We start from the raw sequence: 13,750 nt of genomic DNA on the forward strand, positions 1-13,750 counted from the left end.
AATGTACTATATCCCAGCAAAAGCGGCATATTTTTAACTTAATATTTACTCGATACAGGGCAGAAAGTGTTGTTTTTGCATTTTGAAGAAAAGGTATGTTTTAATTATTTTTTTAAATTTCCTAAATATTTTTCAAATGGAGAAATAACCTTCAGGTTTTACCTTAAAAGATCTGTTGCACAGTAAAAAGTTTAATAAGTGGCTTGATATTTATTTTTAATAAATTGTATTATATTTTGAAACATTAAAAACGTTCTCCTGAAAAATCAATTTTTTTGATTTATGACGTTCTTGAAAGGAGTGAGCGATATGTGCTTTTATCATTTATAAAAATACTTAAATTTCATACTATTTCAGTAAGCCTGAGCGGCTCATTATTAGAAATAGGGATCAAATTGTGGTAAAGTGAGTTCGAACTGAGGAACTCTGACTCAAAGAGTCCGCGACTCTAGCCACTAACCACTAACAACCACAACGCGACATTTTTATTGTATTTCTAATCTACAGGATCACGATTATTTTATGCTATCTTTATAGATAAAAGTAAGTTAACGCGTATAACCAGACAATTTATGATGATATCCAAAATTTTGCGTCACATTAATGTACAAATATTAGTATAATATTTGAGCTTGATAGGTAAAGTTATAAGGTCAATATTTAGAAATAAAACAACTGTTTAGAAGTGAGTAGTTGACTCATATTGGTTTAAACACGTGTATAAAAAAATGGTCGCTGAATGTTATAAAAACTTTTATTCTTAGAATCTTTAATTTATTTATCAAAAATGTTAGCAATTAGTCAATATATCTTTATATTATATATTTTTATTAAATTCCAAAATGCATCTTAAAAGAGTTGTGATTGTGTGTGTAAGTTTAGCGTTGACAACGATTATACTTTTTTTGATACATTCATACGAAATTTATTTAAAATATCCAGTGAATGAAAAGTATACCAGCGCAAATGATTTCGGTGACGATTTTCACAAAGAAAGAACGGATTATTTTTTCTCTTTTCGAGAGGTAAGAATATAATGATTTTGGTTAATCTATTGACTCGCACAAAATTGTAGATTTTCTTAGAGGGTCTTTATAGTAGTTATGGTCGCCCATTTGTATATTGTACATGTGCTTGCCTAGATGATATTTGTGAGCTCCGACGATTGTGACACATCGCTCACTCCTTTCAACAACGTCATATCAAAAAACTAGTTTTTTCAGGAGATCGTAATAAGAATATAATAAAATGTATAAAAAATAAATATCAAGCCACTTATTGAACTTTTTGCTGTGCAACATATCTTTTTAGGTAAAACCTGAAGGTTTTTTCTCCATTTGAATAATATTTAGTATATTTAAAAAAATAATTAAACAATACACTTCTTAAAAATGCAAAAACAACACTTTCAAAAACAAAACTGTAGCGAGTAAATATTAAGTTAAAAATATGCCGCTTTTGCTGCAATATAGTACATTTACTGGGCATTCCGAAAACATGCACAACTGAAAATTTACGATTTTTGATTTATGACGTTCTTGAAAGGAGTGATCGACATGACATCGGTATAACTATTTTCACGTTTTCGATACAAAAATTCACAATTTTTGGTTCTCCAAGGGTGGCTGTAATATTGATATAACAATATACATTTTTACAGTTTAAAGTTGATCATTAATATTATTAATTAATAATACTGACATTCTGCATATTTTTATCAAATTTACTTTTCTATATAACATATCAGATATATATATATATATATATATATATATATATATATATATATATATATATATATATATATATATATATATATATATATATATATATATATATATATATATATATATATATATATTTTAACCTGTCTTCAAAAAGTTTAGAACAGTATAGCAAAATCCGAATGAGTAAAAAGGTAGCAAGCAATACAAAGAGTATGAAAAAACTTTATCCTCACATGACGTTTACAAACTCAAATTATCTGACCCCGGGCAAAGTTTAATTGCTCCAGTTATTTTATTTTTTATTCATAATATTTTAAGTGTGTCCAAATCTTTGTTCACAAATCTGGGTTTGTCATCTTCGGAGTTATTTATAATTACATCTTCACATGGATGAAGAAGGATATAGATGTCTCGGTCAAAGGCTATATAGACATATAATATGTACCTATATATTTTTCTCAATATTATTACAAAATATAAAAGCTTTTCTAGCACTAATGCAGGTACGTGTAGTTACAGTAGTTAAAATGATAATATCCATATTATGTATTATATATGTCTCACGAAACAACTAATACTTATCAGTATTTCTTGAATGAACTGAATAGGTTGTCAACTATTCCATGTTTTTTATTAAGTGCATTTGCTATGCAGGCTATCGATAAATATAAAACAAGTTATATTGTTCCTCTAATTAGAATGTCTAGAAGTCGATAGTTTCACAATGATTAAAACACATCACACACGCATTTTTGCTCGGTACACTAAAAAAGATGTCATAGTAGTTAGTTTAATAGGGTTTTTGGTGGTTTACTTTTGTCGTCATGTGTCGAGACATAGAAGTAAAAACATATACGAAGAACACTATAAGAATGAAAACGTGGATGTCGTCGATATTGTCCACCATTTATTAATGGTAGAATCTTATTATGAACCGAGAAATGTAAGTATTTTATTTTGATCAAACTTTTTTTTTTAAATAACTTGATTTTTCCGCGAATTCATCATTTTGTCATTTTTTAAAGAAATAAATGCAATAAATAGAAAAAAATCCAAAGCAAATTTGTAACTACCTATACATAATTACAGACAATTTAATACACATTGTATTAGTGAAAAAATACAATTCTTTATTAATAAAAAATTATAACATATAAGATTTTAAGTATCAACAGAGACGTAGATTGTTTTTAGATTGAGTGTTTACAGGACTTACGACCTAGGATTGTTTGGGGTAAGTGATCACTTTATACACCATGTAACGTTCATTATTAATAAAAAAATAGCATTTGTATAAAACCACTAATTAAGTTTCATTTCATTATACACGACTAGTTTCGAAAACTATAGCTGTTTTCACCGACAGGTGATTAGTCAAAACAGGTGATTAGTTTTCGAAACTAGTGTGAATGAAATAAAATTCAGTAAATGGTATTATTAAAAATGTTTTTGTTTTCAATAATCAACACGTCATTCCACAAAGTTAATGCCGAATCAATAAATAATATGTAACGTTCAGGTTGGTTTTACTATTTTCAGGATATTAATATGTCTGCTGTTGGAAACATAATTTTTCGGAACCAAATCCCACCAGAGAGACGCTATAAAAAATACAAAATATTAATATGGAAACAGGGAGAGTTCCTGGAAGCAAGGCATATTTTCAGTTTTCAGGAAACCAGGTAATAACTAACTGACTAACCATCACGCCAGTAGGCAGAGATAATAGAACGCCACACCACTCTGTCTTTGCGAACATTCTTCGCCTCTTCCACGTTCATGCATCTCCTCATAAATACCCGCCGATTGTTACGACTCCTAACCTGACGACTTTTGAGTATTTGGCATACCTGATCGCGCCATGTTTTTCTCGGTCTTCCTCTGCTCCTTTTTCCAATTACATTCGCCTCATAAATTTGTTTTACTGATCTTTCCTCACTTATTCGTTCTACATGTCCAAACCATCTCAACACACCTTTCTTAATTTGATCGATAATGCTTATCTCATCTTTGCATTCCTTCCTTATTTCACTATTCGAACATCTATCATACATCTTTCTGTCACACATTCTTCTGAGAGATCGCATTTCGACTGCATTCAGTCTATTTTCATCCTTCTTTTGCCAACTCCATGTTTCACTTCCATACATTAGAGTTGGAACCAGGACTCCGTTGTACACTGTTTTTAAGCTAAACCAGGTAATTATTTGCTATAATGGATTAATCAATTTATTGAGTGTTTTTTGTTATTGATACTTTGTGGCACATGTTATAAACTTCATTAAATGAAAACTCAAACCTTGTTTTCAACCATTTCTATTTTTGGTACTTTTTTCCAACTGGTTTCGACAAGCACCTTGTCATCTTCAGGGATAGATAGTATATATCTACCCCATAAGATGGCAAGGTTCTTGCCGAAACCGGTTAGAAAAACGTGCAAAAATGAGAGTGGTTAAAAACATAATTTGAGATTTATTTTATTATCTTTGTACTGTCTTTGTATACGTACTAAACTCACCAGAGGGATGGACAAACATAAGTTTATTTAAAATATTTCTCCTTTTTGTTTTTTAGTTTGAACCTGTTGCTCAATTATGTAGTACTAATATTTATTTGACTTCTGGACGTCTATTTCTAACAATTTTGCAAAACCAATTGATTGTAAAAATGATTTATTTTCGTCGGTAACATTAACTTTTATTCCTTTTTTTTCACCGAATAGAAGTATCAGTCAAATTTATTTACACCACGTAGGTGTTTAATGCAAAAAGCTAATATGATTTATTTCCTTATTCATCATAAAAAAATACTATATTGTTCAAAAGTCTGCATAAAAAGAATACAAAAGTCTTAAATTATTATGCACTGATGTCACGTGGATATATCTGTCAAAAGAAGCAACAGCGCATATTATGTAGGTGATATAATCTAATCTTGCTGCATTTGCTTTTAATAAATGCTAGCCAAGTGACATTTGAAGTAATCGATTTTTTGCTTAAAATACCGTTTTTGTATTGAAAAAAACAGTTTTTCTTCGAAATAAATATATTGTTTTGAAGAGAAAACTGTTATTGAAAGGTAAGGAGTTAAAAAAAAATTTAAAAAATCAATAAAAAAAGTAATTTTTAATATATGTATATTGTAAAAAATCGCACGCGGAAATATATCCAGCCCCTAACGCAGCCGTTTGCGTTCTGAATTCGAACATTTGAGATCTCAGCCTCAAAAATGTCATTCATGTTCAGACATTAAAAAGTCATTACTACATATTCATTTTTTAAGTTGGTTTTATGAGATATTGCCCGCCTCCGTAGTTTAATGGTCAGCACACTCGGATACCGTACTGGAGGTCCCGGGTCCGATTCCCAGGGAGAGGGTCAAATAAATATAAGCGATTTTTTTACTCTAACATTTATTCAATATTACCCTGGACTGGAACCTTAAGTGGACGGCTGATCACTTTTCCTTCATGTGTTAACGATCAAGATAACACTGCGTTTATATAATGCATTGCCCTATGCACCATCGGGTGAGGATGAGAGTTTGAAGTTGTGGGATATTTACTTAAAAAAATACTGAGCATCCTCATTGTGTTCAGAGACACACTTGCTTAGTTACATATAGATAGAAAATATTAATTCATTTTAACAATGACACATTTATATTTCTAGAAGGGACCCATTCAGCCAGTGCTCTGTAAGTAACTGCGAGTTGACTTACAGTGATGGCGATATAAAGGACGCCGATGCTGTCGTTTTCATGATGCAAAGGCTATCCAGTATAAAGGATCTCCCAAATATCGGTCAAGAGAGGCCGCCCGGTCAGCGTTGGGTTTTTCTGACTGATGAGTGTCCTGTACACACATTTCTATTCTCCAGCAATAACTGGAAGCAGTATGAAGGATATTTCAATTGGTCAATGTCCTATAGGTGATTATAATATATTTTATTCTATAAAAATTCCCAAAGGGTTTTTACTGATATTGTACAGCTAAAAACAACAAAACAAAATAGTAAAAATAATATCAAAGAAAAATAACTGAGATTACATAAAGTATTATTTTCAATATTTTTTAACTGATTGTACTCAAACACGGATATCAAGACATATTGAATGTCTCTACAGAGATGACGCATGTTTTATACAAAGGGAATATGGATGTCTAGTCATTTACTATATAAAATTAATGTTCAATAATGGATAGCATGGTGAATGCTACGTAGTGAAAGTTGAAACTTAAACCTGTCAATTTGCTCATACATATATATACACTGTGAAGAAAAGTGTATTTTTGTGAAGGTATATCTTCCAACTAACTAGTAGATCAAGGTTATACCTGTTTGAAATTAGTGGGTAGACATATAGAGTTTACATACAAAATAGGAATAAATAAACAAAAATTGTAAAACAAATTATTAATAACAATATTCTATATTGATGAAAGCAAGGAATAGGGATTAGGATCAGGTAAGAATTTAAGAGGGGTTCCAAGGATAGATTGTAATGTTTCAGATATTTAATGAAGGTGTTCAGACAAGACTAAAGTTGAACTTCTTTTAAATAAGTCATTATTGAATTCGATCCCCCTTGTCTACAATACCTGTGATACCAGTTTCGCAATCAAGTAACTTCCCGAATACTCCACTATACCAGTCAACCTATTTTGTTTAAAAATCTAAAACACAAAAAACCATTTGTAGTACTATTTTGAATGTTTTCAGGTTAGAATCTGATGTTCCGGTACCATATGGGAGAACCATGGCGTTGTCAAAGCCTATTGTTGTGGATCACGCTGCGGAATTCAAAGACAAGTTGAGAGTGCTGGTACCCAATGCAGATATAAAGAGGAGAGATGTTTTGGTTGCAGTTTTAATGTCCAACTGTAATCCAAGCAATCAGCGCCTGAAGTATGTTCGGGAACTAGAGAAACACCTCACCGTACATATTTATGGTGCTTGCGGGACTGAGTTCCGCAACGTGTAAGTTTTCAAGATATTATGTATATATGATTAAAACAAGGTTTTTTTTAACCCTTATCCGCATCCCAATGGTGCACAGGGCACTGTGTCATATAAACGCAGTGTTATCTTGATCGTTTACACATGAAGGAAAGGTGATCAGCCCTCCGCTTCAGGTACCAGTCCATGGTAGTATTGAATAAATATTACAGTGAAAAAATTACTTATATTTATTTTACCCCCTTGGGAATCGAACCCGGGACCTCTAGAACGGTAGCCGAGCGTGCTGACCATTACACTACGGAGGCGGACAAAAAAAATGGACATTACCAGCTCATTATGTAATATTGTTTCCATCATAAATGTGTTTGTATTTATTTATTTGATATCACAAGTAGTGATACCGCTGTGTGGTAAAAATATATTTTCATCTACACCATTTATGACGTTAAATTCCACAAATTAAATGCTGGATATTTAAAGGTCAGACATGAACATGAAAGAGCAGACAGGTTCTGATATATAATAACTCTAGGTAGATGTTGGTTATAACATCCGTTTATAAAAGGTACTAGTACGATTTATGACATTATAATAAATGTGTCATAATTAGAGAGAATTTAAAAAGGAAATTAATTTTCAACAATCTATTTATTAAATATAAGTTTCGTACTGACATTTTTTCCACATCAACTTTATTTCACCAGCAACCGGGTTTCATCGTAACCGACATCATCAGACTGGTCTGATGATGTCGGTTATGATTGTTGAAAATTAATTTCCTTTTTAAATTCTCTCTAAAATTGGTTTGATCTCCAATATATACAAAAAAATATTAATAAGTACTTTGAAGATTGAATAAATCTTTTTCTCATAATGTATGTTTAAAAAAGGCAGGCACAAAAAATGTCTAGCACCTTATCCAAATGAGACTTATACTCTATTTACCAATTGTAATTAATGTTATCTTAATAGCATAATATATCGCTCACTCCTTTCAAGAGCGTCATAAATCAAAAATCGTCAATTTTCAGTCATGCGTGTTTTCGGAATGCCTAGAAAATGTACTATATCCCAGCAAAAGAGGCATATTTTTAACTTAATATTTACTCGCTACAGGGCAGAATGTGTTGTTTTTGCATTTTGAAGAAAAGGTATTGTTTTATTATTTTTTTAAATAGGTATACTAAATATTTTGCAAATGGAGAAAAAACCTTCAGGTTTAACCTAAAAAGATCTGTTGCACAGTAAAAAGTTCAGTAAGTGGCTTGATATTTATTTTTAATACATTGTATTATATTTTTAAACTTTAAAAATGTTCTCCTGAAAAATCAAGTTTTTTTTATTTATGATGTTCTTGAAAGGAGTGAGCGATATGTTATATTTACACATAATTCCCATAATTGTAAAGGCACCATAAAAGTCAAAGAAATGATCATGTCAGATAGTTTAATAAGCATGCCACTATATTTTTATCGCGAGTTATAGATAAAATAGTAGACTGGTTCATTACTATTTTACTATTCATTTCCAGTTGCCCCAAGAAAGGAACTTCCAAAAATTCTAGATATGGTGGATCCTGTCCTCAAATGGATCGATATCTATTTTATTTATCATTTGAGAATGCAAACTGCAAGCAATACATTAGCGAGAAACCATTTTGGAATGCATACAGAACTGGTGCAGTGCCTGTAGTGATGGGGCCTTCTAAAACTGACTGTCGCATACAATTGCCTCCAAACTCTTACATACACGTTGATGACTATTCATCCGCAGCTGAATTAGCAAGGCAACTTTTGTTCATCAATTCTACACTTGAGAGTAACTACATGAAGTACCATGACTGGAGAAAGCACTTTGAAGCAAGGAATGAGCACGGACTCTTTGGTGCGCCTTCCTTCCATTATTGCCGGTTATGCGAAGCACTTAATTACAATAATGAAGAAACTAAAATTTTGAATGACCTTTCATATATGTTAGATCCTAAGCTTAATTGCTGGTAAATAATAGCAATAAAAATATTATCTGTTCTGTACAAAATTTTAATTTATTTAATTGAATACTATGTATTTGATAAATGTATAAAAAATATGAAGAAAAACCTTACATTTTCTGTTTTCATATCCCATTGCACAAATTTCCAAAACAACAATAAATTAAATCAATGAAACAAAAATTTAAACCAAAAAATGGATACAGTAATACAAAAAAAAATATATTACTTTAACAATATATAAAGATTAATGCTTTTTTTTTACACAATATGTATAAAGAAATCAGAGGTTAGTATGAAAACACGAGTTTTATAATTTTTTTCTTTATTTGAGGAATAAGTTTTCAATAAAAAATGAATTTTCTAATAAGAATACATATAAAGTTATAGTCATACCAGAATTAATTAAATAATTTTTAGTCTCTCTTTAATCTCTCGTTACCTGCATCTCACTGAATCGAAGTGGCGGATTGTGTTTTTTAGTTTAAAAAATACATATCTATACATTGCTTAATTATGTTTTTCAATAAACACTAGTTTTGTAGGTCTAAGTGGCTCGCTATTAAAAACAGAAAATAAATTGTGTAAGAGTAGGCTCAAATCCAGAAATTCTGACTCAAGAGTACCTAACACTAACCACGGGACCAGAAGCCAATTTATCTTGATAATCGATTTGTGTATATTTGTTTGTTTATTTTTTAAATGTTTTATTTTATTAATACACATGTACACCTGTCTTTCATACCATTACCTTTTTCATTTACATTTTACATGTTTGTATATCCAGGGGTGTGCTTACCATATAGGCAGTAAAGCAGTGCCTGTCCTAACTTATTCGCGTGACATATTAAAACGCTACCAGTACCTACCCTATCTTACTAAGTAGTACCCAGCTTACCCTACTACCTACCCTAGTAAGTAGTACCTAGCTTACCTTACTACCTACCTCTACTGCCACCCTAATAATTCTATGTGCATGCCACTGTGTATATGGAATATTAGCTATAGAATTGCTGTAGTATATTTATGGGTTTTCCATTTGAAACTTTTACAGTTGATCACTGATTTTACATGAATACATATTCAAATATTTACAAAGGTAATTGGTTTCCTACCGGTCCATTTAAAAGTAATTTTCCTAATTCTCAAACCACCATGAAGTCACACACTGATATTTATGTCTTGTATAAATACAAATATTTTATGGGAAATTTGTTTAGTTTAACTAATTTCCTCTCCGCATCAGTTGAAAGTCGAACCATGTTCATACAGAACAATAAAAATAACAAAAAAAATATTGTATTTAAGTAAAACGTTAATTGTAAATAACTATTGATTATCAACAAAATAAAAATAAAACATTTGTACTTGATCAAAGTGTAGTAAACACAAAACATCCTACTTAAAAGATTTAAAAAATATATTTTGAACAAAGAATAAAAATAAGAATAAATCTATGACATCATAGTTTTAAAATCAGTGTATAAATATAATTATTAACATTGAAATGTTCTATAATAAATATATAGATAATTTCAAACTTAGGTCTTAAATAAAATGTTTAGCTTTATATAAGGGACATTTTTTTTTCTTTTCATGAATATTACTATAGTGATTTAAGCAGTGTAAAATATAATTATTATCATTGAAATGTTTAGTAAAAAATATATAGTTAATTTGAAACCGAGGTCTTGTCAAAAAAAATTGTTTCGCTGTATAATAGGGACATCTTTTGTTCTTTTCATTAATATTATTATAGTGATTGTGATTCCTCTGCGACTCTTCCAGGATCAAGTAACAAACTATCATGTGCATGAGTTTTTTGAAGCGCGACGGGTACAGTATAAATTTAAAATATGATTTAATAATTCAATGAAAGCAAGACAAGTTTCATTATATTTAATTATTTGATAATATTGAATTATGTTTTAACAATATTTATTCATAAAAATACAATTTTTGCAGAAAAAAAATTGTAATTTTTTTTTACAGATAATTACATACCTACCTCTTTATTTAATTTAATATCGGCGGTTTCAAATAAATTCTTTTTAATTTTTATTATTCTTAAAAATGTTTGTTTTGAGATCAATATGTATAATTTTTTTATCATGTTTTAGTATCATAATTTCTCCAAGCTTGGTGAGGTACTGTTTTTAGACGAGGATCATCCGAAATCTCAAGATGAAAAATCATATAAAATATTGATATGGAAAGATGGTCCATTTCTTGAAAGACGGCATATCAAATACTTTTCTTCTAAATTGTAAGTACTTTATTTTATTATTTTGCTCAATAAAATTTCTGTCTGGTTGAGCAATAAACAATATATGTATATATGTTGTCTGTTTGGTTTGAGCAATAAACAATATATGTATTTGTACCCGGACTGGTACCTGAAGCGGAGGGCTGACATCTTTCCTTCATGTGTTAATGATCAAGACAACACTTGTTTATATGATGCAGTGCTCTATGCAGCATTGGGGTGTGGATAAGGGTTTGAAGAAAGTAGAATTTTAACACTGCAATTGTATCAATATTTTCATTTTTTCACTTATTCATCTGCAGATAAAGCTAGAGTCCTTGAGTCAGCAGTCACTTTTTACGCTATTTATCAAATGACTACATGTGTTGTCATTTGATTAGAAACCATTCATTCCTTGACTAAGGTCCTGGTTACAAGTGGGGGCCTACTTTTTTCATATTGTTTTAATCATTTTCTCGGAGAGAGATATAATAATTTGATATTTTTTAAATAATTTTCAATTAGTATTCATTTTGTAAATGAAATACATATTAAGCATTTTTACCTATTTTTTTATACACCGATGGATCGGTAAAAAATAGAAATATTAAATGTTTATCTTTTTTCCATCAGTTAACTTACATACAGTTAAATTTATTTGATAAAATACACCTCTCACAAATTGGCCAAATCCCTTTTTTTCATTGAAAATTATTTTATATATTTTTTTAGAAATAATCCTTTTGATGATTGCTCTGTAAATAATTGTGAAATTACTTATTTGGATTCCGCATTGAGTTCTGCTGATGCTGTGGTGATTCTATTACTAAAGCTCCGTGGTCCACAGTACTTACCCCCTCTATCTACTCGCCTTCCAAACCAGCGATGGATTTTCTTAACGGATGAAAGCCCGTATAATACATTTATGTATAAGAACAACAATACGTTAGCTAACTATGCTGGTATTTTTAACTGGTCCATGACTTACAGGTTTGTTTTATAAATTATTTTGCATTAATTTGAAAAGAGCAGATCAAGAAATACTTCATATTGGGCTGTTTACTTTTATTAATAATAAACTCTAACACCCAATCTAAATGGAAAGAACGCCTAATGGGTACTGATATCTAATGACAACTCCATGTTACTCAAAACGCGCAACTAATAGTTAGTAAACGCATATCTCCATGTGCAATCCTGTTTGAACACACCATGTACACATGTAAATTTGCACCAGCGAGACACAGGAGTATAGCTGCTTCTGTGAACCACACGTAATTCATTACATATACAGAACTGTCTCCAGTACAAGCTTAAGTTATCCAGTATATTTCAATATTAGTTGATGATAGGATTGGTATGCTTTAAGGTAGTGATGAAAGCAGTAATATACTTACATAGTAAATAGCGGTTGATAAATTAAATGAAAATTTTCCAGAATGGACTCCGATATACCAGTTCCAAATGGACGAACTTTGCCATATCGTGCTAAAATACCACAGCACAAAGATATAAGAACAGCTACAAAATCTTTGATACCATATTATAATGAAAAGCAGAGGCAAATATTGGTAGCCGCCTTTCTCAATGACTGTTCAAGTGGTACTCCACATCGACCACATCTTCAATTTTTAAATGACCTGCAACACGTATTAGATGTTGATATATATGGATCATGCGGCAATACTGAGATTTCGTATGTATTTTTTTGAAATACTATCAGTTTTCTCACTTCTTCAATATAATTTTCTTGACAACCATAAATATCAGAAGAAATTTAAATATTGTTTATATTGACTAATTTTAAATTAACATTTTATTCAATGTATTAATTATTTCAACTTTTTTTAGCTGCCCAAAGGGATTCAACAAGGATTGTCCTCTTCTTAACAAATATCCATTTTATTTAACATTTGAATCTGCTGATTGTTTCCAATATTTGACACAAAATGTCTTTTGGAATTCTTATACAAAGGGAGCGGTGCCCATTATAGTAGGAACAAAACTAAACAATCTAAAAGAAATTCTACCTCCCGGGTCTTTTCTGAGCAATGATTTTGAGACAGGAAGTAATTTAGGGAAATTAATATTAGTTGTCAATAATACTTGGGAAGATAAATATATTCATTTGCATAAATGGAGGAATGCATATGCCGTTAATAATGAGCATGGTTACTATGGCACAAGGTCTTATCATTACTGTAGAATATGTGAAGCTCTCAATTATAATGATGACCGCCCTAAGATTTATGATGATCTATCTGATTTTTTAAGCCCTTTGAAGAATTGTGCAGTAAAATAAACAAAACTAATAAGTTACTTGAAACCACCTCCTTGAAAATGATACATACCAAAATAATTTATTTATACAATAAATATCTATGTATTTACACTAAATAAAACTATTTGAATTTATACAATATAAGTAGATACAAAAAATATTAGGGATGTTTGAAATAATTACTTCCATCTATTATATTTATACAAAGGTGGCAAGCAGCCTACCATAGTATCGAATTCTTACATTCAAATTAGTCCAAAATAATTTTTAATCGTTTTGTCATATTTTGTTATGCAGTTAGGTAGAACCCTGATCAGAATGCAGAATATTTATCTGAGGTAGTAATTTTTTTTATAATTTAAATATAATAAACATGTTTTTGATATACGTTTTTATTTGAATTCCCCTTAATGATTTTTATCCTATAAAAAATATCAATAATTAACAATAAAACTAAAGAATTTATGAAAGCATACGCTGTTTTCCAGATCTCATTTGCTATTATAAAAAGGCAAAAAAAAACTAAAATATATTTTATACTACAAT

At 30.2% G+C, this 13,750-nt stretch overlaps 1 protein-coding gene and 1 long non-coding RNA gene across 3 annotated transcripts; both read left to right on the forward strand.

Moving 5' to 3' along the window:
• The first annotated feature begins 662 nt into the window (after positions 1–662).
• LOC148301234 (inactive fucosyltransferase B-like) lies at positions 663–8,791 on the forward strand. 2 transcript variants are annotated; one of them, XM_088273557.1, is made up of 5 exons: positions 663–1,025; positions 3,267–3,409; positions 5,399–5,656; positions 6,449–6,706; positions 8,220–8,791. In XM_088273557.1, the coding sequence occupies exons 1-5, from the start codon at positions 843–845 to the stop codon at positions 8,686–8,688; spliced, it is 1,311 nt and encodes a 436-aa protein (XP_088129683.1). In that variant the 5' UTR covers positions 663–842; the 3' UTR covers positions 8,689–8,791. The 2 variants fall into 2 exon arrangements, with proteins under 2 accessions (XP_088129683.1, XP_088129682.1); XM_088273556.1 differs by lacking the exon at positions 663–1,025 and adding an exon at positions 2,579–2,670.
• Positions 8,792–10,173: 1,382 nt separating this feature from the next.
• Positions 10,174–13,638, forward strand: LOC148301235 (uncharacterized). The gene is made up of 5 exons (XR_015838826.1): positions 10,174–10,514; positions 10,799–10,944; positions 11,656–11,913; positions 12,362–12,619; positions 12,775–13,638. It is a non-coding gene; the product is annotated as an uncharacterized LOC148301235 (long non-coding RNA).
• The last annotated feature ends 112 nt before the right edge of the window (positions 13,639–13,750 follow it).

Source organism: Brachycentrus maculatus, unplaced genomic scaffold, assembly GCF_059751285.1.
Source record: "Brachycentrus maculatus isolate JH-2025_06_01 unplaced genomic scaffold, ASM5975128v1 h1tg000589l, whole genome shotgun sequence".
NCBI classification, from domain to species: Eukaryota; Metazoa; Arthropoda; class Insecta; order Trichoptera; family Brachycentridae; genus Brachycentrus; species Brachycentrus maculatus.